The sequence below is a fragment of the Neofelis nebulosa genome, chromosome 7 (assembly GCF_028018385.1).
Source record: "Neofelis nebulosa isolate mNeoNeb1 chromosome 7, mNeoNeb1.pri, whole genome shotgun sequence".
NCBI lineage: Eukaryota > Metazoa > Chordata > Mammalia > Carnivora > Felidae > Neofelis > Neofelis nebulosa.
Genome location: NC_080788.1, coordinates 117,330,854 through 117,356,272, shown reverse-complemented (window position 1 = coordinate 117,356,272; position 25,419 = coordinate 117,330,854). Strand labels below are relative to the sequence as shown.

Below are 25,419 nucleotides of genomic sequence, written 5' to 3'. Positions count from 1 at the left end.
GTACCTTTTGCAGTAGGCTCCCCATCCGCCAGGTTATAGTCCCCATGGCTGCCAGAGTCGATGTCCTTTCTAAGTCCCAGTCTAAAAGCACTCCTCTACTTGAAAATGCACTAGTCCTATCATTCACAGTGTGAAGTTCAAGCCTCTCAGAATGACTTTTAAAACATTTCACAGCCTAGGTGACCCCAACAACACTTTGAGCCTCATTTTGTATCCTAATGCATCTAATGCAGCCATACTGGACTCCCTACAGTTCTTAATATGCCATATACTCTCATGCCCCATGTTCTTGCTCGTGACCTTCCCTTTGCTTGGATTGTCCTTCTCCCACCCCTCATCTTCACTGCCTGATGGGATCCCTCCCACTCATTTTTCTAAGATTTTATTTTTAAGTGATCTCTACACCCAGTATGGGGCTCAAACTCATAACCCCGAGGTCAAGGGTTGCATGTTCTACTGACCGAGCCAGCCAGGTGCTCCCCGCTAGCAGACTCATTCTTTAGGGTGCATTCCCAATGTTGCTTTCCCTGGGAATCCTTTCCCACTCACCCTCTTAATCCTTGTCCTGCAGTGGGAGTTGGTGTTTTTCCTGATCTGATTATACTGCTCTAAAGGTTCTTTTCACACCGTGGTTTGGTTGTTGTGTGGCTGCCTTGTCACTGGGTTGTACGCTTCTCCTCATCTAGTACACAGTAAAACGATCTCCTTGTGTGTTCCCTTTAGTTAAAATGGCTTGTCTTGGTATGGCATTCTGTGTGATGTCCCAAATAGAAATTATTACATGAATATTTGTTGAATGCCTGCTATGTGCTAGTCATTAAGAATAATGCAAGAGGTTAACATTTCCTGCCCTTTTGGAGTTTTCCTTACAGTGGGGAGACAAAAAAGCCAAGTGAACAGACAACTTGCTGTTAACCCTCCAGGTAAATGGGTGATTCAAGGGTGTTTTCAGAATGTTTTTGACTTCTTTTTTTCTTTTCTTTCTCAGTGTTAGAGATTGATTTTGCGGAGCTAACCCTGGAAGAGATTATTGGCATCGGGGGCTTTGGGAAGGTCTATCGTGCTTTCTGGATAGGGGATGAGGTTGCCGTGAAAGCAGCTCGCCACGACCCCGATGAGGACATCAGCCAAACCATAGAGAATGTTCGCCAGGAGGCCAAGCTCTTTGCCATGCTGAAGCACCCCAACATCATTGCCCTTCGGGGTGTGTGTCTGAAGGAACCCAACCTCTGCTTGGTCATGGAGTTTGCACGTGGAGGGCCTTTGAATAGAGTGTTATCTGGGAAAAGGATTCCCCCGGACATCCTGGTGAACTGGGCTGTGCAGATTGCCAGAGGGATGAACTACTTACATGATGAGGCAATTGTCCCCATCATCCACCGCGACCTTAAGTCCAGTAACAGTGAGTATGAAGAGGTGGGGCTGGAGGGCTCAAGAACACTTTTTATACTCAGTCCATGGCTTGGTGGGAGTGGATTCCTAATGGAATCTCAGTGGGCAGTGAAATTCCTTGCTTAAAACCATCCCATCCTTGAGTTGAGATGTAGGGGTACAATGAGTGCCAGGAAAAATTGGTATAGGAAAAGAAGAATGAGGCAGCTCAAGGGTATGGGATAATTTTGAGCTCATACTAGCAGGCAAGGTTGGCAGTGTATAATTCTGATATGCTGTGCAAAAATCCACATATGTACATAGATTTATTTTTCCACTTGAGGGAAGTGTGTCTGTAATTACAAAAGGGGTTTTCCCCTTTGGAGGAACAGCAGATAATGCAAATATATATTGCCTGCATGTATTCTGCCTGAGCACCCCAATTTGAGGTACCCCCTAGGGAAGGGGCCATAAGGAAAAAGAAGCATGTTCTTTGAGCTGCGAGGCCGATCCAGATGATAATGTCAACCGGGAGAGCATGACCAGCTGGTAGTATTATGGACTCCTGATAGCCTACGGGTATTATTAATTAATTGTTGTAACTACCTAGTGTTTAATAGCAGGGAACTGAGTAGTAACTGTTTATTAAACATCCAGAATCCATAAACTGGATTGTAAAGCAAGTGTTAGACATAATTACATGGTAAGTTGGTAGAAACCAGTCTCCTTGGCAGAATCAACAGGTGCTGGGACTATGCTGCTTTTGTGTGGTGATTCGTGCTCTCTCTTGCCTGAACTGTGTGGTATAGAGGATAAAATTTGTTAAATGGTATATAAATCACTTTGAGCATCCTGTCCAGAGAGGAGGGAGTTAGGGTTTCGGAGACTGGTGTGGGTCCCCGGAACTTCGCTCTCTGTCTTCTTCAGCATTGAGCCCAGAAATCCTTCAGACTTTGTTCCGAGCTGTTCCAGATGTGGTTTATTTTTCTGTTAATACTACTGTGAATCTGTTTACTTTAAAAAATACTTTTTAAATTTTTTAAAATAATAAGTAAAATTATATAAGTAGCGCATGTTTTTGTTGTACAAAAGTTAGTAAGTGTAGATAAAAAAGAAAGAGAGAGAGAGAGAAAGGTAACCCATAATGTTTTCCTTCAGGAAGCATAAGTATTAAATTTGACATATCCTTCTAAATGTTTTTAAAGTAAATACACACACACACAAATATATATTTTCCAATTTACTTTAAAATAGACTTTCTTACCCTTAAAGTAAATACACACACACACACACACACACACACACACACGCACCCCAATATATATTTTCTAATTTACTTTAAGATAGCCTTTCTTACCCTTATCTCTTCTACCTGAGCCTTCTTCACCCTTAACAATAGAAAAATTCATCCTTGCAAAAGCATGGAACATTAGATATAATGCATGTAAGGGATTTAAGTTCCATAAAATAAAATACGATTATTTTCATCCCTCCTCTCAAATTCTGTTCTGCAAATGTTTAAATAAGCTAAAACTTTTGGTGACCCTTTTCACATTTCTGCCTAGACTTTGCTTTGGATGATGGGGTAAGAATAAGCAGATGAGTTGGTAGAAAATGTAATGTAGAAAGTGAACTTTATTTTTTCTTATCATGCTGGGAGAAGTAGGCAAAGTGCTCTAATCTTAAAAACTTGGGCTAGGATGATGGAACTGTAAAAGTCAATCATTTCCTCCAAGAAGTTTCAAACTTGGGTATAATTTAAGCTAAACACAAGGATTTACCTTTTGTGAGATTATGTATGGAAGTCTAGGTTCTTGTGAAGGAAAAGTTTACTTGTTGCAGGAGATGGCAAGAGACCTCAATGCCATTCTGTCATCTGAGAGACAAAACCCTGGTCTTTCTTTGTCTTTAGGGGGCTTTAGGATTGCCAAGGTGGAGCCCTCAGGTGTACTATGTCGTGACGAGAGTTGGACTTACATGGGGCAGTATGACCCTTGACCTCCTCACGGTAACAGATGCCCAGAAACGTGCATAGTCCATTGGGCTGTGTGGTTGGTGCTGATATTGATGTCTGCTGTGTATCTCTCATGGGAGCTGGGGTAGCTTCTTGAAATTTGTCTGTGGTGGCTGTTTGCCGGGACTGTCTGAATCCAATATGAGCCTTGATGGCGTTGTTGTTTTTACTCCATTGCTCTGTGGGCGTAACTTGAAAATCATTGTAATCATTTAAAATAATGTTGTGCTAGTTTTTACCCGCCAGTTGGAGAGTCAGAACTTAGTGTTTTTGCAGACCTGGGTACACTGGCCTGCTTTTTTCTTGGTTCCAGAGAGCTGGATTTTGGTCGCTGTCATGTGAGGGCAGAATGCTATGAATCCTACGTGTTAGTTGACTTAGAACCACTAGAGAAAAGAGAATGTATATATTGGGGCTGTCTTTGTGGAAAAAAGAAAGTAGTTGGTGATAAACATATGTTACAAAAGATTCAGTAAAAAGGTGATTTATTAAAATGCTTTATTATCCTAGTCACCTACTTTTAAAAGTCACGTGCTGTTAACTGGCAATGGAACATGTGTAGCATCCTATATTGGTCCATAATCCTCAATAAGTTTAGGGTTGGCTGCGCATCACCTAAAAACCAAAATATCAGTGGCTAAAATAAAGTATACATTCATTTGTCTTTGAAAAGAGGTCTGCAGGGTTAAGAACACCACAGTGTCATCAGGGACCCAGGCTCCTATTTTTCACGGCAGCCCAGTACATGGGTTGCATCCTTAGGCTTGCCTTATGGTCTAAGATGGCTGCTGAAATGCCAGTTATTTGGTCCAAGTAACAGGCCTGAAGGGGGACAAAAAGCAGAAGCACAGAAAAAGGTGCTCCTGACACTGAGTTGGCTCCCATGAACCTCCCAGAAGTCCAGCAAGACACATCTGCTTGCATTAATTGGCCAGAATGTAATCATATAGCCATGGCTGGCGCAGAGGAGGCTGGGAGAGGCAGGGCTTTAATCTGGGTGGCAGCGAGCCCAGCTAGTAATCAGGGTCTGCTGCCAGGGGAGGCCGGTGGTGGAAGCAGCTGGCGGTCTTACCATGGCATCTTCATGTGGGGCATGCATTGGGAAGAACTATTACTTCAGATGTTAAGCATCATATAGCCAAACAAGGTTAGCCAGGCCTTGGGACGTGTGGCTCAGACCCCCGATTTAACTAATGGTTTATACTACTTTACCGTTGCATCATTAACTTAAACATCCCTTCTTAAACTACTTGCAGAGAACCTTGGCTGTATAATTGGATTTGTGTCTCTGCTCCATCCACTGGGGAAAACCAGAGACTTGATGGTTAGCAAAGGTGTCAGTGAAAGATGGTCTTTTAGTGGAAAGATTGCCCTTTTGGGGGTAAGGAGATGGATTTCTGGATTTTGGCTTACAGGCGTTTGGCAGAATAGCAGTTTAATAGCGGTCATTCAAGCTTACATCAGTGTAAAAATGAGATCATAGGAAAAAGCTTTGGACATTGAAAAGCCTTGCCCAAAGTGAAGGTTGTGTTATTACTTTTGTTATTAAATCACTTCTTTCCTCCTCTTAGAAAACACAGAAAAACATAGAGGTAAAGCAGTTTTTCCAGTTTTTGCATTTATGTGTGTTTTTTACCCAGAATCATATACAGGAAATCCTAATAACCGTGTAGCATGCTTTCATGCTGCCCTCCTTGTCAGCGGGTCATGACTTGTTACGTAAATAAATATTCTTCCACCACAAGGTATTTAAAGGTTGCACAGTCTTCTGCTACTTAGATATGCTGTATTAACTAAACCAAACCCTTAATAATAACAGTAACAATAATAATATAACTGATGCGATTGGGGCACCTGGGTGGCTCAGTTGGTTAAGTGTCTGACTCTTGATTTGGGTTCAGGTCATGATCTCATGGTTTTGTGAGTTTGAGCCCCTTGCCGGGTTCTGCACAGACAGCATGGAGCGTGCTTGGGATTCTGTCTCTCTGTGTCCCTCCCCCACAAGTGCATGCTCTCTCTCTCAAAAAAAAAAAAAAATATATATATATATATATATATATTATATATAAAATGAGTGCTCTCTTTAGGTCAGGCACTGTCTGAGCATTTCATGTAGATTCTGCTTTAATTCTTACAGCAACCCTGCAGAGTAAAGACTATGAATGTCTTTATTTTACAGATGAGGAAACTGAGGCTCCAAGGGGTCATCCATTTCTCTAGGATCTCACCTCCAGTCCTAAGAGCAGACTTAGCACCCAGGCCTGACCCCTCAGCTTGTGTTCCCAGTCACCACGCTGTTGCTGGCACACTGCTTTTGGGCGGCTGGGGCGTCTCGCTGAATTGTTTCACGTGGCCCTATAGTGCTTTGGTTTTATAGAATTAGGAATGCTATTGCTGTCCTACTCATAGAGCCATAGCAGCCACATTTCATTAAGAGCTGATCAATTTACTCTTAGCTTCATAGCTGAAAACCAGAGGTGAGTGGTGGACTGCATTTGGTTGGGACTAACCACACCCGCCTTCTTTGGTTTGGATGTCACCCGAAACTTCTCATGAGGTCTTTGCTGCCTTTATCTCTCTCTTCCTCTACAGGCACTTTCCCCTTAAGCCAAGCTGGTTTCCTCTTTCCCCTGGAATACACTCTGTGCTTCCGGGCCACTGAGGCCTCATTACACCCTTGCCATGGGAATAACCTTGCTTCCCGGGGTGGCCTTGCCTCGTGTCTCTGCCTGTCCAAACCTTACCCATTTTCCTGTGCTCAGCGCAAACCTGGCCGCTTCCTCCCGACAGTCCATCACTGTGGTCATTGCTAAGTAGTCGCCTCGTGCTGAACACACGCTACCTGAGAGCACGTAGAGGATATTAGCGTGGCAAGCTCAGATGTCTTCCAGGGTCAGTACGTCTGTGAAGCCGCTGGTGTGAAGCTGTAGGGCTTGGGGGGAATGATGAAGGGAGTGCGTGCTCCATCCAGCGCGGGCCGTTGAAAAATAGAACAAAGCACTGCTGGCCTGTAGCCGGCTGCCAGCCTGCATCCCCTGGCCTCTTTATGTTGGCGATGATTTCAGGAGCATCCGCTCTGCCTCCAAACGGATTTTGTGTCTTTAGCTTCCCAGGTACATGAATGAGTGAATAAATGAGCGAGCGCAGTATCACTTGAACTGGCCTGCTTACAGGATCTCAAAATGTAAAGCTTCTGCTTCTCTTGTCAAAGGACATCCCTCCTGCCTCCCTGGTACAGATGTCGCTTTTCATCCTCCGTGTGATCTCCAGGCCCTCACCCCCTTCCTAATGTCCGAGTTCACCATCGTTTCCCGTGCCGAGGGTGGTATTCTCGCCGTGTATTTGTTGCCGTCCTCCAGTGCCTCTGCCCTCTTCTTTCCCTGCACCCTTCCTGGATGCCAGCCCTGAATAATCCACTGGCCAGTGTCTCCACTGCAGCTAGTTGTGGGCTGCTGGATACTGCTGGAGCAGGCCGCCCCCCCTCCCCCCGCCCCTGTGCTGCCTGCATCCACTGCCAGTCCGTTCCATCCAACCTCAGTGATCCTTGTGTTCCCAACGTGTGAATCCCCTTTTGTGCTCCTTACAGTCTCAGTTCTAGTTTTGTTGAGTTTGATTGGCTGCTCCTCTTGCGACTCAAGGCCTGAGTAGCACCTCTCCCTCTGGTGTCTCTGCTCAGTTGCACTTGGTGCCCTTCTTCAGCCTTCTCTCCGGAGTTGACAAGATAAGGAAGCTGAAGACTTGCTTTCTTTGGAAGAGTCAGGGGGACAGAGCTTCCGTCTTGCCCTTGACCTCAGGCAGGCTGTAACATCTAAGCCCTGGTTTACACCTGGACTGGACACTGGCCACAGCCCCGACTGTGTTTCCTGGGGAGGATTTCTCCAGACTGACAGCATGCCAGCTGCAAGGCTTGTGGAACGGTCTGACCCACTGGATTCCACTCTCTGGTGCCCTTCCTCCTGTACACTGAGATAGAGCGCGTTCCTATGTGCAAGAAAGAAGGAATGGAAGAAGCAAGTAGGGCACAGGGATCCTGGCCAAGAGCAATGTGGCAGGAAGGACTTGCCTAGAAAAGGATGAAGAGTGGCCATAACAGCAGTTTTTCCTATAAGAGCATAAAATAAACTATAAAACATCCCCAGGATGGGTCTGGGAGGCAGCAAAGTATGGGCTAGAGAGCCCAGTTCCTAGTCCTTTATAAGAGGTGCATAAATGCCTTTTTTTATGCCTCAGGAATGCATCCCCAGTGAGATACTTCCAACAGTACCTGGCTCGGGTGCTGCTGGCTCTCTCTCCATTTTTCTTCCCATTTCTGTTCTTTGTGGTTCTTTCCTCAAGCTCCTTCTTTTGGAATTGGAGGGTGATGGACATGTTTTGAGGATTTTTTTCCTGGCAAAAGCATATCAGTGCTTAATAAATTGGGTCATTTTGGTTGTAGGAGGCAATAGCTAAGGTTAGCTAGCAGCCACCAGGCATGTACCAGGGTATTCTGTTCAGCTGATGGGTAGCATTTTGGATGAACACAGAGACATGTTCTGTGAGTCAAAATGAAGACATACGTGGATGAGGCTGAGACGAAGCAACCAACCAGCCAGGTGAACACGACTCAGCAGAAGAAGCGGGTGAGGCCAGAAGGTCTGGGTTGCAGACCTCAGTTCTTTAACTTTGCCTGGGAACCTTGCTTGTCCATTTTCCCCTGGGCGTGGCCATCTTCGCACAAAGATGCTTCTTCTTTGTGTGTCAACTGGAGCGCTTGGTGTTGAGAATATAACAGTAAACGAAAACAGACACCTGCCCTGCCCTCACAGAGCTCCCCGGGGGGGCATGGGGGAAAGACCTCAAATGTAAAGTCATGACTCTGCGCATACTGTTCAGGGCAGATGTTGGTACCATGAGAATGATAATAAAGGGACATGCCTGAGAATCTCCCGAGGGAGTAGGGAGGAGTTCATGAGACAAAGCAGTGAGGGTAGGTAAGGCCAGGACGGTCCAGGCAAGGAGACCAGCAGGCACAAATGTCCAGTGAGAGCATGCCCCACCCCCCCACAAGAGGCAAGTGCCCTTGACATCCCCTGGGTCCTTTCCTGTGGATGGTAGGGCTGAGGGGCTGCTGAGAAGGATCAGGAGGGAAACTGGTCTCTTTGCCACCCTTTCCCCAAGCTTGCTCTGGAGTGCCTTCCTTCACCTTTGGTGGCTCTGGGACTTCTCTGCGGCTTACTCAGTGGTGTAGGAGGTAGTGTGGGGCCCTGGGCAATATTTAGGCACCTCTAAAGCCTGCGTTGCTGTCGGAGCAGAAGATGGTGTTGTGCGAAGGATCTTGGTAGGTATCCTGGACCCTGAGTTGTTATCTTGGGGAAACAGCCTCACTGAGGGTGCAGTTGCAGGACAAGCAAGGCTTCTAGTCGTGTGCGGGCTCTGATTTCCAGATTCCTTAGTGTTTTCCCTTTTATCTCTGTTTCCTCTGATTTGAGCTGCTGTTGCCTTGAAAGCCAAATTACTGTGTCTTCTCTTCCCTACACCTTTCCCCAGGCAAGCCTGGTAACAGCTAAGTAGTGACCTGAACCTTTTGGAGCTGGTCTGTGGCACTGTCACCACTCAGGGTAAAGATTTGTGCTTCAGGGGCTCTAAGGAGACCAGAGCCTTCCTGGCTCTACCTTCCTCCACGCCTCTTGGAAGAATTTCCATTCCTGACCCGGTGTTTTACCTCATTTCTGTGAGGTAGCTCAGGGTTACTTATGGATAGGGAAAGTGAGACTCGAGGTGTGATGTGCGTGGTGTTGTTGAGTCGAGAGACAAATGTAGCTTCTTCCCCGGGCCACCCATCTCTTTACCTTAGAATCCCCTTCAGTCCCCCATCAGCTTCTTGTAGAGCCATATTTGTTGCTCTTATTAGGGACAGGTTGTTAACACAGCTCTCTCTCCATTTTTCTTCCCATTTCTGTTCTTTGTGGTTCTTTCCTCAAGCTCCTTCTTTTGGAATTGGAGGGTGATGGACATGTTTTGAGGATTTTTTTCCTGGCAAAAGCATATCAGTGCTTTGATCCCTTGAATCCCTTGGAATCTACGCAGAATGTGTATAGGTTCATTTGGGGTGTACTATTTTGACTAATCCAAGACTCTGAGAAGGTTATGAATCAACACTGTTAGAGAGGATATCTTATTCTTTTTTTTTTTTAACGTTTATTTTTGAGGGGGGGTCAGTGCAGAGAGAGAAAGAGACAGAGAATCCAAAGTAGACTCCAGGCTCCAAGCTGTCAGCACAGAGCCCGACGCGGGGCTCGAACTCACAAACCGTGAGATCATGACCTGAGCCGAAGTCGAACACTTAACCGACTGAGCCACCCATGTGCCCCTGTTACAGCGAACTTCTTAAACTGGGCCTGTGAGTAAGGGAAGAATGAATGGGTACAGTGGAAGGAGCATAGACCCATGTGCCACCCTCGGCACTGATTGGCTGGGTTGCCTTTGGGCACATCTTGTGCTCTCTTGAGCCTCAGGTTCCACGAGTGTGAAATGAAAGGTTTGGACGAGATGGTCCCTGAGGTCCCTTCCAGGACTGACATCGTGTGACTTAAAGTGTGAATGGGTGTTTGGGAGAAGGTGGTGATTACGTGGTCTGCCACAGGCCCGGGTTCCCTGCTTTCTGGCTTTTTGTTGCAGGGGCCAGAGCTCCTGATGGGGAATATTCTCCAAGTGGTTTAGCGAGAACACAGTTGACTGGAGCTCACAGGAACTCCCTGCCCCTTTGCTGCCCAGGGCATGACAGATGGCCTTGCCGAGAGAAGATGCTCCGGTCACATGAATCATGATGGGGATTCACAATAAACCAAGGGCAGCCTTCATCCTGGAGGCAGGACGCAGTTCGTCAAACGCCATTTCTGTCCTTGGGACTGAATGAGGGGCATCCTGGTGTCTCAGAACTTTGCTATCAGCTTCCCATCCCCACTTCTCTGAATTGATGTTAGGCTTTTACAGATGGGGCTCAAGACCACTCAGGTGTTTGTGTGCCTCCGTCCCCCTCCCAACAGAGTTGCAGGAAGATTGTGCTCATGCAGATGCTGGAGTATGACAGAGAGGTCTAGAAATGAGACATATTAAAGCTGAGGATTGCTCGTCCCCGGGATTTTTGCTCTCTGTAGGAAACTCGGAGGTTTTGATCTGAGAAGAAAGCATTTCCCCCTATGCTTGGTTTTGGGAATCCCACTGGTCCTTCCACACATGGAAGGAACGCTGGCTTGGGAGTCAGAGAGACTTGGATTAAAGCTACTTCTTGAGCCCTGACATGGGACATGTGGGTAGCTTCTTGGAGCTCCAGGATCCTTATCTGCAAAATGTAGGCATTACAGAAAAGAGCAGTGTTGTTTTAAGATGGTATGAAACAGGGGCGCCTGGGTGGCTCAGTCGGTTAAGCATCCGACTTTGGCTCAGGTCATGATTGTGCGGTTCATGGATTTGAGCCCCGCATAGGCTCTGCACTGTCAGATTCTGTCTCTCTCTCCATCGCTCTCTACCCCTCCCCTCCCCTCCTCTCACTTTCTCTCTCTCTCTCTCAAAATAAACTTAAAAAAAAAAAAAAAGAGGTGGTATGAAACAGTGTGTGCCATGTGCCCCATAGGGACCACGTTCAGTAACGAAGCTGTGCTCTTTTCCTCTTTCCAAGGAGTAGGAGAAACTTCTTTCTATTCCTTGTTATTTTAGATGTACACAGGATAGAGTTCACTTTCTGTTTTTGAAGTACCATGAGGATGGGTGCCTGGGGGGTTCAGTTGGTTAAGCATCCACATCTTGATCTCAACTCAGGTCTTGATCTCAGGGTTGTGAGTTCAAGCCCTGCCCTGGGCTCCACGTTGAGCATGGAGCCTACTTGAAACAAAACAAAAAAGTAGCCTGAGGATTTTGGGCAGCCCTGAGCTGACTTTTCCCAAGTCGGTCAGGGGTAGTTTTACTGTAAAAGGCAGATTTATTTCAGCTGAAGCCGCAGAAGGGGACCGGTACCCACCCCCCCACCCCCCCCACCCCAGCCGCTTCCAGCCATGTCTGGGCTTCTTGTAGAGAAGGCGGTATCTCTCTCACTGTCTCCAGACCTATCTTAACTCACAGTGCTTACCCCCCTGAGAAATGCTGCCTTGTCTTGTTACAGCCTTTGGCCTGAATGAATGGGACAGCTGGCCGGTTTTATGGTTCTGCTGGCCTCTCAGTTGATAATTAAAATGATTTTGCCCCAGGAGGAAGGCAGTATATCTCTCTCTCCTCTGCTGCACCAGTCCACGGCCAAGGTCAAAGGGAAGGCCGTTTTCACACCTCTTCCTGGCTCCTTCCCCAAGTCAACTTGGCGTGATTGTTGCACGGCCTTTTTTAAGACTGGAATATTCAGGGCGGGCTGAAGAGATTTTCTTTTGAATGCTGCGGTCTTCTTTGGGTAGGAGGATGGCACGTCACTGCCCCTTTGCCCATCTCTGTGCAGCAGCTTTATTGCCTATGGCTATTGCACATCTGGCTGGGCCCAGCACTTAGTAGGTCCTCAGGAAATGTTTGTGGGTTTGGTCATCACAGATTCCAGCACTGCGCCTGTTCGCATGCATTAACGTCTCCCTCCAGCCCAGGATATTATCTCAACAATGCCCCCACTCTCCTTTAGAGTCCGCGTTTAGGATGTGAACCCCCTCTTTCATTGGAGATGAGCCCACGTGAGCTCTGGGTGAAGTGTGGTTGGTGCCTTGGCTCTATTACTTGATGGCTGGGACCTTGCACAAATGATAAACTCTTTGTGCTTTAGTTTTTGTTAATGTTAAATGGGAATAATGATAATTGCACCCATCTCATTTCATAGGGTAGAGGTGAGGATTCAGTGAAATAATCTAGATGAAGCGCTTAGCCCCGTCTGGCACACGGTAAGTGCTCCACATATCGATCATTATTATTGTAATTCCAGAGGCTACATTTATTTCCTCAGTCTTTAGAGCCGTAATTTGTGATCTTCTACTTTTAAGTATAAATTGTCTTGTACTTGCCTGTTAAGTGTTTTAGTCCTGTTCTCCAATTGCAGTGTAGATATTTATAGTTATAGACACAGTGATACGTACAGAAGGTAAGAATAGTTCAGAACTGAAGTACAAAGAAAAGTCCATCTTATTCCTACCCGAAACGCTAAGTTTACTTCTTAGAAGCAAATGTAATTAATGTGCGGGGTTTGTTGTTGCTGTTGTCTCCTTCGATAATTTTTTTCTGTGAAAACACAGGAATCCCAGTAGAATTATTGATGGCAGAGGTAATGTTTTTCTTTCTTCCATTTTATCCTGCTCCCTACCTCCCCTTTCCCACAAATCACCCCCAGTATAGGACTTTGCATATAGCCTTGCCTTTTCTACCCCTAGTTCCTTTCTGGATGGACTCAAACTCCTCTACTGAACAAACTGCATTTGCGGTCATCAAGCTTTGCTTTTGTATGTCCATTTCTGTTTCATAAACTTTTCAGGAGCTTAGGACTCTAGAAGAGGGTGTTTCTTGGAGCTTAGAAAGCTTAGAATGTTTGTCTCTGGAATTGCCCAGCCGTGGAGGCTCTGACTCTCTACCCATCTGTCTACCTTGGGGGTTGAGCCTTCACAGTGGATCGTGGGGCCCTGGCAGCAACTGATCTAGTAACTCAGACCTTTCTCTGCAGATCCTTGTGCCTGCTTGCAACTTGATATGCCCGATAAGGCAAGGTAACAGGAAAAGGTATTCTTGAAAAAAGAAAAAGAGGTATCCCAGATTGCACAGTGCAGATGCGACTGTGTTTTCTTTCTGTGTGATTTGCCTATTCCTGTCTGTGTACCTCATCTCCTGCCACTTCCCTCCGTGGAGTGCATGCCATCTGGATACATTTTATTTTTGTTTGTTTCTGCATTCTGTTAACCTTCAGAATCCAAGAGGAAGGTGAAAGCTGTAGTTGGGGGAAACAGTGATAGTCTCCAGTTTCCAGTCATTCATAACTCCCTTTTGTGTTTATGGATTAGACTAGAGCTTAATGGAATCTTAGAGCTGTGACCACAAGACGTTGAGTAATTTGCCTAAAGTCAGGCTTTTGGGTTGCCTGGGTCCAGTGACAGGTCTTTTATTCCAGGCACTCCCAGCCCCTGACAGTGGGGCCTGTCACTCTGCCATGTTTCCCAGCTAGGTCCCAAGTATCGTGGGCGACAGCATCTGAGGCATCTGCACCATCCAAGGGATCAGGGATGCCTTGCTTATAGCCCCAGAGGTCAAAGCTGAGCAGGGGCGCCTGGGTGGCTCAGTCGGTTGAGCGGCCGACTTCGGCTCAGGTCACGATCTCGCGGTCCATGAGTTCGAGCCCCGCGTCGGGCTCTGTGCTGACAGCTCAGAGCCTGGAGCCTGTTTCGGATTCTGTGTCTCCCTCTCTCTCTGACCCTCCCCCATTCATCCTCTGTCTCTCTCTGTCTCAAAAATAAATAAACGTTAAAAAAAAATTTTTTTTAAAGCTGAGCAGCAAAGTCTGCATCTTTCCTGCCCACTAGCAATCATGTCTTCACTGGGTTATATAAAAGAGACCACTGTTCAAGCTCTGCCATGTATTTTAGTGTTCAGGAAGTAAAAACAGTAGACTCCTCCTCTCCCCCCCCACCCCCACCCCTGCCAGCTGTATTGAGATGTAATTGACAGGTAACATTGCGTAAGTTTAAGGTGTACAATGTGATGTTTTGATATGCATATATATTGCGAAATGGTTACCGCAGCAGGCTTAGTTACCACATCTGTCACCTCACATAATTATTTTTTGGTGTGGTGACAACATTTAAGATTTACTCTTCTTAGCAATTTTCAAATATATAATAGGTTTTGCGTTTTTCTTTAAGAGATTTTATTTTTAAGTAATCTCTACACTCAACGCGGGGCTTGAGCGCACAACCCTGAGACAAAGAGTAGCATGGTCTACCGACTGAGCCAGCCAGGCGCCCCAATACGGTATTGTTAGCTATAGTCACCATGCTGTATGTTAGACCCCCAGAACTTACTCATCCTCTAACAGGAAGTTTGCGCTCTCTGGCCGGCGTGTCTCCATTTCCTCTACCCTTCAACCCCTAGCAAACACCATTCTGCTTTGTTTCTGAGTTTGCCTCTTTTTTAGAGTCAGTACGTATCTTTCTCTGTCTGACTTATTTCACTTTGCATAATGCCCTCATGGTCCATCCGCGTTGTCACAAATGGCAGAATTTTCTTTTTTTATGGACCAAATAATACTTGATCGTATATGTATGTACAGCACGTCGTCTTTATCCATTCGTCCGTGGATAGACACTTGATTCTTACTATACCGTGGCTATAATGCTGCAGTGAGCATGGGGGTGCAGATATCTCTTGGAGATAATGATTTCATTTCCTTTGGATATATACCCAGAAGTAGAATTGCTGGATCATATGGTGGTTCTACTTTTAAATTTTTTGAGGAGTATCCATATTGTTTCCCACCGTGCCTGCAGCAATTTACATTTCTACCAGCAGTGCACAGAGATTCCCTTTTTTTTTTTAATTTTTTTTTTTAACGTTTATTTATTTTTGAGACAGAGAGAGACAGAGCATGAACGGAGGAGGGTCAGAGAGAGGGAGACACAGAATCTGAAACAGGCTCCAGGCTCTGAGCTGTCAGCACAGAGCCCGACTCGGGGCTCGAACTCACGGACCGTGAAATCATGACCTGAGCCGAAGTCGGCCGTTTAACCGACTAAGCCACCCAGGCGCCCTGATTCCCTTTTTTTTTTTTTTTAAACACCCTCCCCAACACTTGTTATCTCTTGCTTTTTGGTAATAGGCATCCTAGCATATGTGACATGATATCTCATTGTGGTTTGGATTTGCATCTTCCTGATGATTAGTGATGTTGAGCATCTTTTCATGTATCTGTTGGGCATTTGTTTGTCTTCTTTGGAAAAGAGGGGCCTCCGCCCATGTTCTGATCAGATTGAAAAACATTTTTAAGTAGTCAGCTCCTAGCTATCTGTGTTTAGGGATAGGAATCCCATGGTGGGTCATTAACAATCTCTCTGTAATTGCCAGTTCTCCCCCTCCCTCAAAATCATAAAATTCATCATAAATTAGCTTGTCCTTTCCAAGTGCATGGCAGCTGGTGACAAGGAAGGGTGGCCCATCCAGTCCCATGGATGGTAATAGAAAAGCAACTTAAATTTTTCCCACATAAGCCTCTCATAAGCCTTTCCCACATAAGCCCGATGATTTAAGATTATTAGTGACATTATCTGATTTCTTTCCTTAGCTTATTATTCATGGTGACAGAGATAAATGCCCTCCATTTCGCCCCCCAGTATTCCTAGAGATGAGATGAAGAATAATCATATTTTGTATTTGGTGCTATAGAATTTAATTTGGAGCAGTATCTGTCTCAGATGCTCAAGGCGGAGGTGGTGGTAACCCCATTTTGCAGTAGAGGAAACTGAGGCTCAGAGAGGTTTAATGCGTTGCCCAAGAACACATAGCTAGAGAATGGTGGGGCCTGAACTCGAGTCCAGGGCCCTCCAGCACTCGTGTGGTGGTCTTTCTTCTCTGTCCTCTGGGAGCAGATTGCAGTGGGAGACCCCATACTAGCAGCTTGTTCTGTAGGATTGACCCTGTGACTCACCAGACTCTGGGTGCGCTGGGGCTAGCCGTGGCTTTAAACCTGGTCTTGGGGTCCTTGTGGGGCAGATCATCCCCACATCTGGAATTGCAGGGAGGGGATCCTTCACTGTTCTAACCCAGGGACCTGACAGCCCTAGACCTGGTGGTCCTAAAATGCATAGGAGCGGAGGGCTACTTTCTCCTTTGCCCTTTCCCCAGGGCCCCTCCAGGAGCACAGTATGAATCTTAGCCATCATTCTGTAGCCTCAGCTTTGCTTCTTGTTAGGGTTCAGGGTGAATCAAAGTTATGCTTATATAAAGCTATCCAAAAGTTGGACCATAACAGAAGCTTCCACGTCATTTGACTCTTGCGAATATCAAGCAGGCTCCCTGCTGTCAGCACAGAGCCTCATGCAGGGCTTGAACCCATGAGCTGTGAGATATGATCTGAGCTGAAGTCGGATGCTCAACTGACTGAGCCACCCAAGCGCCCTGCAAACTGAGTTTGTAACCAGATGGATCGCGTTGGGCCCATGTGGCAGTTCCATTCCCTATGGAGGACGGGTGGGCAGGCTTTGTAGTGCTGACTTACATTCATAGATTAATATCATGAAAGAGAAATTGGGCTTTCCAGCCTTCATTCCTTAATGCTCCGAGTTGACTTGACTGCTGGTGAAATAACACCCAACCACTATGAGTAAAGCCTCCCAGCTCTTCCCTTCTCCTGCCTCACCAAGAGAATTTTGAGTTTGTTGCCACCGGTATTTTTAAGCTATGGTGATGGAAGGCAAGCAGAGGGGACAAGGACTGGAATCCAGCAAATTCACCCTGACAGAAACACTTTTTTTTTTTAAGTTTATTTATTTTGGAGTGGGGGAGGGGCAGAGAGAGGGGGGGAGAGACAGAATCCCAAGCAGGCTGTGCACTGTCAGTGCAGAGAGCCCGATGCGGGGCTCGAACCCATGAACCATGAGATCATGACGTAAGCCAAAATCGGACACTTAACCAACGAACCCACCCAGGCTGCCCCATGTTAGAAACACTTTTTAAAAAGGAATTTTAAGCAGGAAATTCATGAGTTTCTTTACGTGAGGACAACAAATAGGAGAAAAAAGGGGGATCTGCAGAAGTGCTTCTGTGGAGCACATGAATCCTCCAATGCCTGGCAAAATAAGTAGAAAGTCTATGTAATTTTGATTTACTTTTGGATGTTGCCACCACCACCCCACCCGCCCCTGCCATTGGACACCTTTCCACCCGTGATCATTGCATGTAAGGCTGGCTTTAATTTTTCTTTAAATGTTTGTTTATTTTTGAGAGAGAGGCACAGAGACAGAGACAGACAGAGCTCCAGTGGGGGAGGGACAGAGAGAGAGAGACACACACAGAGACAGAGATAGACAGAGCCCCAGTGGGGGAGGGACAGAGAGAGAGGGAGACACAGAACTCAAAGCAGGCTCTAGGCTCTGAGCTGTCAGCACAGAGCCTGACGCGGGGCTCAAACTCACGAACCACGAGATCATGACCTGAGCTGAAGTCGGATGCTTAACCAACTGAGCCACCCAGATGCCCCATAAGGCTGGCTTTGTGTGCATCCTTCTAGGTCATATGGACCATGAATCCAGCCAATTTTAGGCTCCTCATAAGTTTTTTGGTGTTTGATTTGAAGGAGAGGCTGGGAATGAGAAGGTCACTGATAATGACCTTATAGGAAGAGTAAGAATGTCCCTGCTCAGGAAAAGGGACATATTCTAAGACCTTTCCTCACTAGGAGGTTCCCTGAGGGCAGGAAAGAAGACATTTGAACATTTTCCTGGCAGTTTCAGGGTATGCCCATTATGGCCACCTTTCTAGGTATCAGGGAAGGAACCAACAGACTGGTCTCCCTCTGGAAACAGAGATATACCACCTTGAAAACCTGTGTGGTTGTGATTTTACCTAACCATAGTAAGATCCTCAACTCTATCGCTTGGATTTCAAGAGTCATCTTTGGAGATAAGCCAGGAAGGTACAGGTACAAACCTCATCTCACCCATCCCAGTGGGCATGGAGGTGGAAGGTGGGTACTCAGAAAGGCATCCATAGCATAGACAGGAAGACAGTGAGTCAGAACAAAGCTAGTCTTAGCCTGAGGTGTTACTTGAGGTTGGCCTCTCCCTACTCTTAGATGAGAAGTTGGGAAATGACTCATAGGAAATTTTACTGTGTTTTCTTAGCTTTCCAGGACTATTAAGGATTTGTGGTTCAAAATGGCGACTCCCATTGTTTTGAGCCTTTGCGGTCGGGCTTCCTTGGCTACAAGGTGATGGTGATGGTGATGGGCAGCTGTGGTGTGTCGTGCTGTTTCTTCCTCCACAATAAAATCTTTTCTCCTCTGTGATGCCTTGGGTGATGCCTGGGGTGTTTGCATTTTGCATGGGTTATGATTCTCAACCAGCAGGTCCTCGTGAGAAACTGACGTGCCTGTGATTGCATAGGTGCTGTAGGAAATACGACACATCCCTTTATTATGTATGCGATGTAGACGTCACTTCGACCACATTCTTTCCGTCCTCAGGAGCCATATGGCATAAACACACCCGGACAACCAGAACAGTATGATGCGGGATGGAATAGTGTGCCAAGGGTACATGAGATGGTGTCTACAGAAGGGAGAACTCTTTGGCAGGCACTGATGGAGGAGTTAGGTCTTAAAGCAGTTCGGGGGGTGGAGAGGGTGTTGATAAAAGGATGGTGGGCCACAGCAGTGACTTTCCAGAGGAGGGGGCTGCCCCAGTTCAGCCATGGCCAAGTGTTGGTCAATGTTGTGCCTCTGTCACTAGATTCTTTAGTAAATTCCCACACCTGGAGTACTGAACAGGAAAGCCATGTCCCCAAGTACTTAAGTCTCCCATATAGAAACCACTCCTGTCTCAAAGCAGCTGGGGAGCAGAGTATGATATAGTGTTCTAGGCTCTGAGTCAGGCAGATCGGGCTTGGGCAAGGTCCTCAACCTCTGAGTCCATTTCCTCTTCTGTAAAATGAGGATAATCCTAGTATTTACTCATAGCATTGTAATGCTACATGAAATTATGCACACAAGCCCTTAGAATAATGCTTGGCACAAAGTAAATGCTCAATAAAAGGGAGCTTTTCATTCTTTTTTAAGAACACCGTCTCCGAGAGCAGCTGCTTCTCTGGTAGCAGCCAATATGATAATAGACTCACAAGCGTGTCACCAACTGTTTCCATTACTGTTGCTTCAGAACAAACCGCCCCAAACAAGAATCATTTCATTATCTGATGAAAACCAGGCTGGGAATTTAGAAAGGGCTCAGGAGGAATGGCTTGTTCCTGCTTCTCCATGTCTGGAACCTCAACTGGAACAATTTGGAGGGTCTGGTTGAGGCCGCAGCTGGAGGTGGAACTCTTCAGAAAGGCTTGTTCACACATGTCTGGTGCCTGGGCTGAGAGGACTCGAAGGCTGGGGCTGCTGGTGATGGTGCCCACGTGTGAGCCCTCCGAGTGTGGCTGGCTCGGGGCCGGTGGCCTTCTGACACGGTGGCTCAAGGCTTCAAGCACGAGTGTTGCAGTGAACAAGGCAGAAGCTGTGTCGTCTTTCCTGATCTGGCTCAGAAGTCATGCAGTGTCACTTACACTGCGTTCTGGTGGTTAACGGGAGTCTCAGGCCCGCTGCGATTCAGAGGGTACAGAGACCCGCCTGTCTGCGGGAGGAGTGTCCAGATCACATCGGAGAAAAGCATAGAAGGTGGGAGATGTTGTGCCATTTTGAAAATGCCACCTGCCCTGCCTGCCAAGGGGACTCTGGTGGCAGGGCCTGGGGACACAGGTTCGTGGGGAGCCTGGGAGCAACGCCCCATGTCCACATGCCAAGGAAGAAGAATGGCTTTTTGTTGACAGAATCATCAAAGGTTTGATGTGCTGCCTCTTTCTTGATCATTTTTATCCAGTTTGTAGCTGAGGCATGACTGAGACCTGGCAGCTCTTCACGGTCAGGGTGAGACGGCGTGGTGGGAATGGTCAGAGCTGGCAGGTGTTTGTGGAGATGTTCTTTAATAAGGAAAGTGGCGCATAAAAGCTCTGCCTCTGCCTTTCCGTTTCCTGCTGGTGACATCTGTGTCTGGACGAGCTCAGGGCTAGAGTCCCAGCTGTGTTATCTGAGCTTAATTTGCACAAGGTGGCAATGGCTGTAGGTGCCCGAGTTGAAATAGTCCTATTTTAGGATGTGGCAGGGGCCAAGGTGTCCTGCAAACACACGCTGGGAAGTTTGGCCAGCAAGGTGGCGGCGGCCATTTGTGTTTTAATCACAAGAAGCTTGGCTGTGAGAGAACCTTCACTCGGCAGCGTGAGAGACGTGAGAAGGGGCCACTGCGTCGAGAGAAGTGATAAAAGTGAAGTTCCCATGGAAAGCTGGGGCTGGTTAAAGGGGTCATTGAAAAATAGCTTGAAAAAGGCTGATGAATTGTGCTGTGTCTCTTGAGACCAGCCATTGTTAGTCTATAAATATATGAGTTCTCTCTCATGTCCCCTCTATCCTCCAGCCCTACAAAGCAGCAGAAATCCACCCCTCATGCTGTTGAATCATGTAGCAGGCACAGATGTGGGCACGTCAGGAAGGCTGGTGCTTGGAGTTGTCTCTCAAGTGCTGGCTTACACGTATACATCTTTTCCCTTGTCCCCCTTGCACATATTCGCGAGAAAACCAGCCAGAGTTGGGAGTGGCCTGGAGCCCTGGACGCCCTCCAGGTTTGAACCGAGGCCCCAGTATCACAGTCCTGTTAACTAGCCTGTCTGAACACTGTGCTTACGGCCCAGGTGCCGGAGGACTGGCTCTCAACAGGCAGCCCCCGGAAGCCCATCTATCAATTCTGGCCTCATTCTCAGCCTGTGCCATTCTCCGAGCTCTCTGCTGCCTGCCCTTGGCTGACATCGTGAAGCACAGAGCACTGGTATCTGGGGCTTGCCCGTTGTCCCAGATGAACGTGGGACTGAGCTGCGTTGGCAAATAGTGTCTGGTCCCAGCATGTCAGGGCCGTGGAACTGCATGTGGTCCAGACCGTGGCAGTTCGTAATGTGTGAGTTTGTGACTGTGCCTGGAAGTGAAGGAACCGTGTTCCCTGGTGATTATGGAGAGCTGGGAGGGGATGGGAAGCTTCAGTCTCTATCGGAAGCCGTGAGATGGTGGGCGTGTGTTGGCACAGAGGTCGGGGCAGTGAAACCTCCCAAAGCCCCCGTCCTCGCTGAATGCGCATACCTTCCGAAAGATTGATGACCTACAGGTACCCAGCCGGAGCACGTGGGTGCTGTGAAGCCAGAAAGATTTCCCAGGACTCACTGGCCGCTCCTTCTCCCTGTTCGTGTGATTAATCGCTGCATCTCGCTGGCCCGTCATCTCCATCCCCAGTACCGTGGTTCCTTCTTCGCCACCTCCCCTGGGTAACTGTAAAGGTCACTGTTGTGTCCTCTCTGCCTGTCTCTTGCTCTTTCAGTTCTGTTTGTCTTGCTGCAATCACACCACTTCCCTGCTCACAAACTGCCTGTCACTCTGGACAGATTCCCAGCGTGTCTGCGTGGCCTGCAGTCTTCCGGTCCGGCCCCAGCCCTTCGCTGCCGCTACGTCCTGCTCCAGCTACCGGGGACTATTTCCTCTTCCCTACATGTGTCAGGGTTTCTTCCCTTTGGCCTGAAACCACACTATTCCCCTTGCTGAGAGTGGCCTCCTGCCTCTTTCCCTTGGATGAAGCCCTGTCCTTTCTTCACAGCTCAGCAGCTGTGTATTCTTAAAAAATTTTTTTAAGTTTATTTTATTTTTGAGAGAGAGACAGAGAGAGAGAGAGCGTGAGCAGGGGAGGAGCAGAGGGAGGGGGCAGAGGATCTGAAGCGGGCTCTGCGCCGACAGCAGCAAGCCTGATACGGAGCTCGAACTCATGAACTGTGAGATCATGACCTGAGCCGAAGTCAGACATTTAACCTACTGGGCCACCCAGGAGCCCCGGCGGCTGTGTGTTCTGTGACCTCCTTCCGAGGACTTTCTTTCCGTCTCTCGTCTCTTGTGTCTATGTTTCTCCACAGTAGATGCTTAAAGCAAGATGGGCGTGTGGGCTACACTAAGGTCATCATCAAGAGCGTGGGAGTGGTAGCCAATCGTCCCAGATTTACCACGTCCTGGCTGTGTAACTGACGAATGTGCTCACTTCGCTCGGCCGCAGCGTCTTCACCTGTAAACAGAAATGAAACAGTACCCGTTTCCTGAGGTGATTGATGGAGGTAGTGCATGTAGGCTGCTTAGCACGGTGACTGGTATGTAGTTAGCGCTCCATAAATACTCCCAGCACTGATGGCTGTGCTTATAAGGGTCGACTTATGGCCAGAACAAATGGGAGGGGGGATGGGAGGGGGAAGGAGGTTCCATTCCTGTTTTCCTTTGTAGGACCAACTCTTCCTCGTTCCTCTCTCCCCCTCTCCCCTGTGTAGGGGACTGCCGGCCTAAGCAGCACAGCTAGTATCTTTAACCAAAGTCCACAGATTCTTAGGCAGGAGGGTTACCAGGGAGGAGTTTTGCTCTCTTGAGTAACATCCTGGCTTCTCTGATCCTGGATGTTGGTTGTATTGTAGAGGCTTTAGTTAACCCCGAATCCCTTTTCACCCATGGTGTGGTGCCTTCTTCCCAGAGAGGAGGGTGGGTGCTGCACTTAGGCAGGGTGGGGCCTCATGGTCTGTGGGCCACATCCAGCACCCTAAGAGTTGACCTGCTGGGGCCTGGGCCCCTCCAGTGAAGGGCTGACCCTTGTGCTTCCAAACTCCGCCCCGTACCTTGCCCACTTATAATAACACCAGGCTAGTCTTACAGGGGAGACTTTCTGGTCCCTGGACTGTGATGGAGCAAGGAGAATCTTCCTCTCTAAAATAACCTTTCTCCATTTGGGGATGTAGAGAATGGTCGTTCGTTCCTGGGGTGAATGAGCAGTGAGCAATGAATGTTTCTCCCATGGTGGATTGTGGCTGTTGGTGAACAGGGGAGCTGAGGTACAGAGCTTTTGGAGTTGACCCATATTCTTTGCACTTCTGATATATAACCTCAACCTCTTTTCCCCCTCTCTGGAGGCCCTTTATGCTAGCCTGGTAGGACACACATTTTAGAAAAAGGGAAAAGAGGGGCATGGGTGGGGACAGGAACAGAAGGTCCCACTGTGAAAGGGATAGTGACCTAGGCACTGGACCAACTAACAGGACCCTGGTGATGGATGGGAAATTGGAGGCTCGTCAGTCTAGGGTGTTTCATAGCTCTTACGGCCTAGTGTCTGCAGGGTCAGTGGGAGAGGATTCTGTAAGTCAAAGCAGAGATCCTGGGTTAAGAACATCCTGTGTTGGGGGGGGACCTGGGTGGCTCAGTTGAGTGTCCAACTTCAGCTCAGGTCATGATCTCATGGTTTGTGAGTTCGAGGCCCACATTGGGCTCTGTGCTGACAGCTAGGAGCCTGCTTGGGATCCTCTCTCTCTCCCTCTCTCTCCCCTGCCCCTCAAAAATAAATAAATAAAGCATTAAAAACAACAACAACATTCTGTGTTGGGTGTCGCTGAACAGCTGTATTGGACCTTCCTACCACTGCTCACCAAATACATATTTGGTGAGCATATGAGCATATACATACTCACACCAAATACATATCTATTTTGAGAGTGAAGTTCCAGTGGAGAGAATAGGACTTAAGGCCCCAGGATTCCCCTGCTTTGTTAGTTCCTATCCTCATACGTTTGAACATTTAATGTGAAGTCAGCCCTCCCACTGGCTTCACTGAGTTACCATCTGGGGGGGTGCGACTGGAAGGTGACCAGTGCTACTGAGTTTGCAGGGTCCAGCCTGCACCACTCACTGCAAGACTCACGACTTCTAAAACAGTTTCAGACCTGGTGTAGGACAGTTACTTGTCTTGCCCCCATCAACACCTTTCCCCGTGCCCCCAAGCTTAATGTACTGTCTCAGCCATGGTGCTTTTAGCACACATTTGCCCTAAATAATGCCTGGTGAGATGTTGCCCACCAGCAGGCTTTTGCCACCACTCCTTGCCAAAGCTGTCCTGGTGTGGGTGTCTGTGAGCTTCCTGGAAATATAGTCTTTATTTCTAATATACTCTTATTTAAACATAAAAAGCTGGTTCCCTTCCCTACAAAGATACAGAGCACTACTCAGGTGGTTTGGCTTTAGTCTGAGACCCCGGAGTTCTGGTGAAAAGGGCAGTGTGCACACAGGTAGAATTAGGTTTGACTCCTACTTTGGTGGCTTCTCTGCCAGTTCTCTCCTGTTCTAAATGCAGGTTTTCCCCCTTGTCCCTCCCTACCACTAAGACATAGCCGTCAACTTGACAGTGTTATGGGAAAACCACTCTTTTTTTTTTTTGTAATTAAAAAAAAAAATGGCTTTTAATGTTTATTTTTGAGAGAGAGAGAGAGAGAGCCAGTGCAAGCAAGAGAGGGGTGGAGAGAGAGGGGGACACAGAATCTGAAGCAGGCTCCAGGCTCCGAGCTGTCAGCACAGAGCCCAACATGGGGCTTGTACCCATGACCTGATCATGACCTGAGTTGAAATCAAGAGTTGGACGCTTAACCAACTGAGCTACCCAGGCACCCCTAACGACTTAATTTGTAAAATATTAACAAAGAACACCGTTTAATGTAGACAATTTTTTATAATAAAGATGAATATAAGAGGGGCGCCTGGGTGGTGAGGTCAGTTGAGCGTCCGACTTTGGCTCAGGTCATGATCTCGCGGTTTGTGAGTTTGAGCCCCGCGTCGGGCTCTGTGCTGACAGCTCAGAGCCTGGAGCCTGCTTTGGATTCTGTATCTCCCTCTCTCTCTGCCCCTCCCCTGCTCATGCTCTGTCTCTGTCTCAAAAATAAATAAAACATTAAAAAAATTTTTAGATGAATATAAGAAAAACTTATTGCCCCAAAACCCGGTACCCAGAGGTAACTATGGTTAACATTTAGGTATATATCCTTCAGGTGTTTTTCTGTCTGGTAAACAGACAGCATATTCTTTTTTTTTAATTTTTTTTTTAACATTTATTTATTTTTGAGACAGAGAGAGACAGAGCATGAACAGGGGAGAGTCAGAGAGAGAGGGAAACACAGAATCTGAAACAGGCTCCAGGCTCTGAGCTGTCAGCACAGAGCCCGATGCGGGGCTTGAACTCACGGACTGCGAGATCATGACCTGAGCCGAAGTCGGACGCTTAACCGACTGAGCCACCCAGGCGCCCCCAGACAGCATGTTCTTAACAAAAAGAAATCTGATCAAACCATGTATTTTTGTATACTAATGTTTTATGAAAGTATAGTCATATATATTATTGCTTGCTACATCTTTTTTGTGTATGTATTTAAAATTTTTTTTAATGTTTATTTTTGAGAGAAAGAGAGAGCACGAGCTG

General features: G+C 47.3%; 1 protein-coding gene across 1 annotated transcript in view; it reads left to right on the top strand.

Moving 5' to 3' along the window:
* Positions 1–25,419, top strand: part of MAP3K9 (mitogen-activated protein kinase kinase kinase 9) — an 80,477-nt gene that overhangs the window by 7,068 nt on the left and 47,990 nt on the right. Inside the window, exon 2 of the mRNA XM_058739507.1 lies at positions 989–1,402. Within this exon, the coding sequence (XP_058595490.1) occupies positions 989–1,402 (414 nt within the window). The remainder of the gene's footprint in view (positions 1–988; positions 1,403–25,419) is intronic.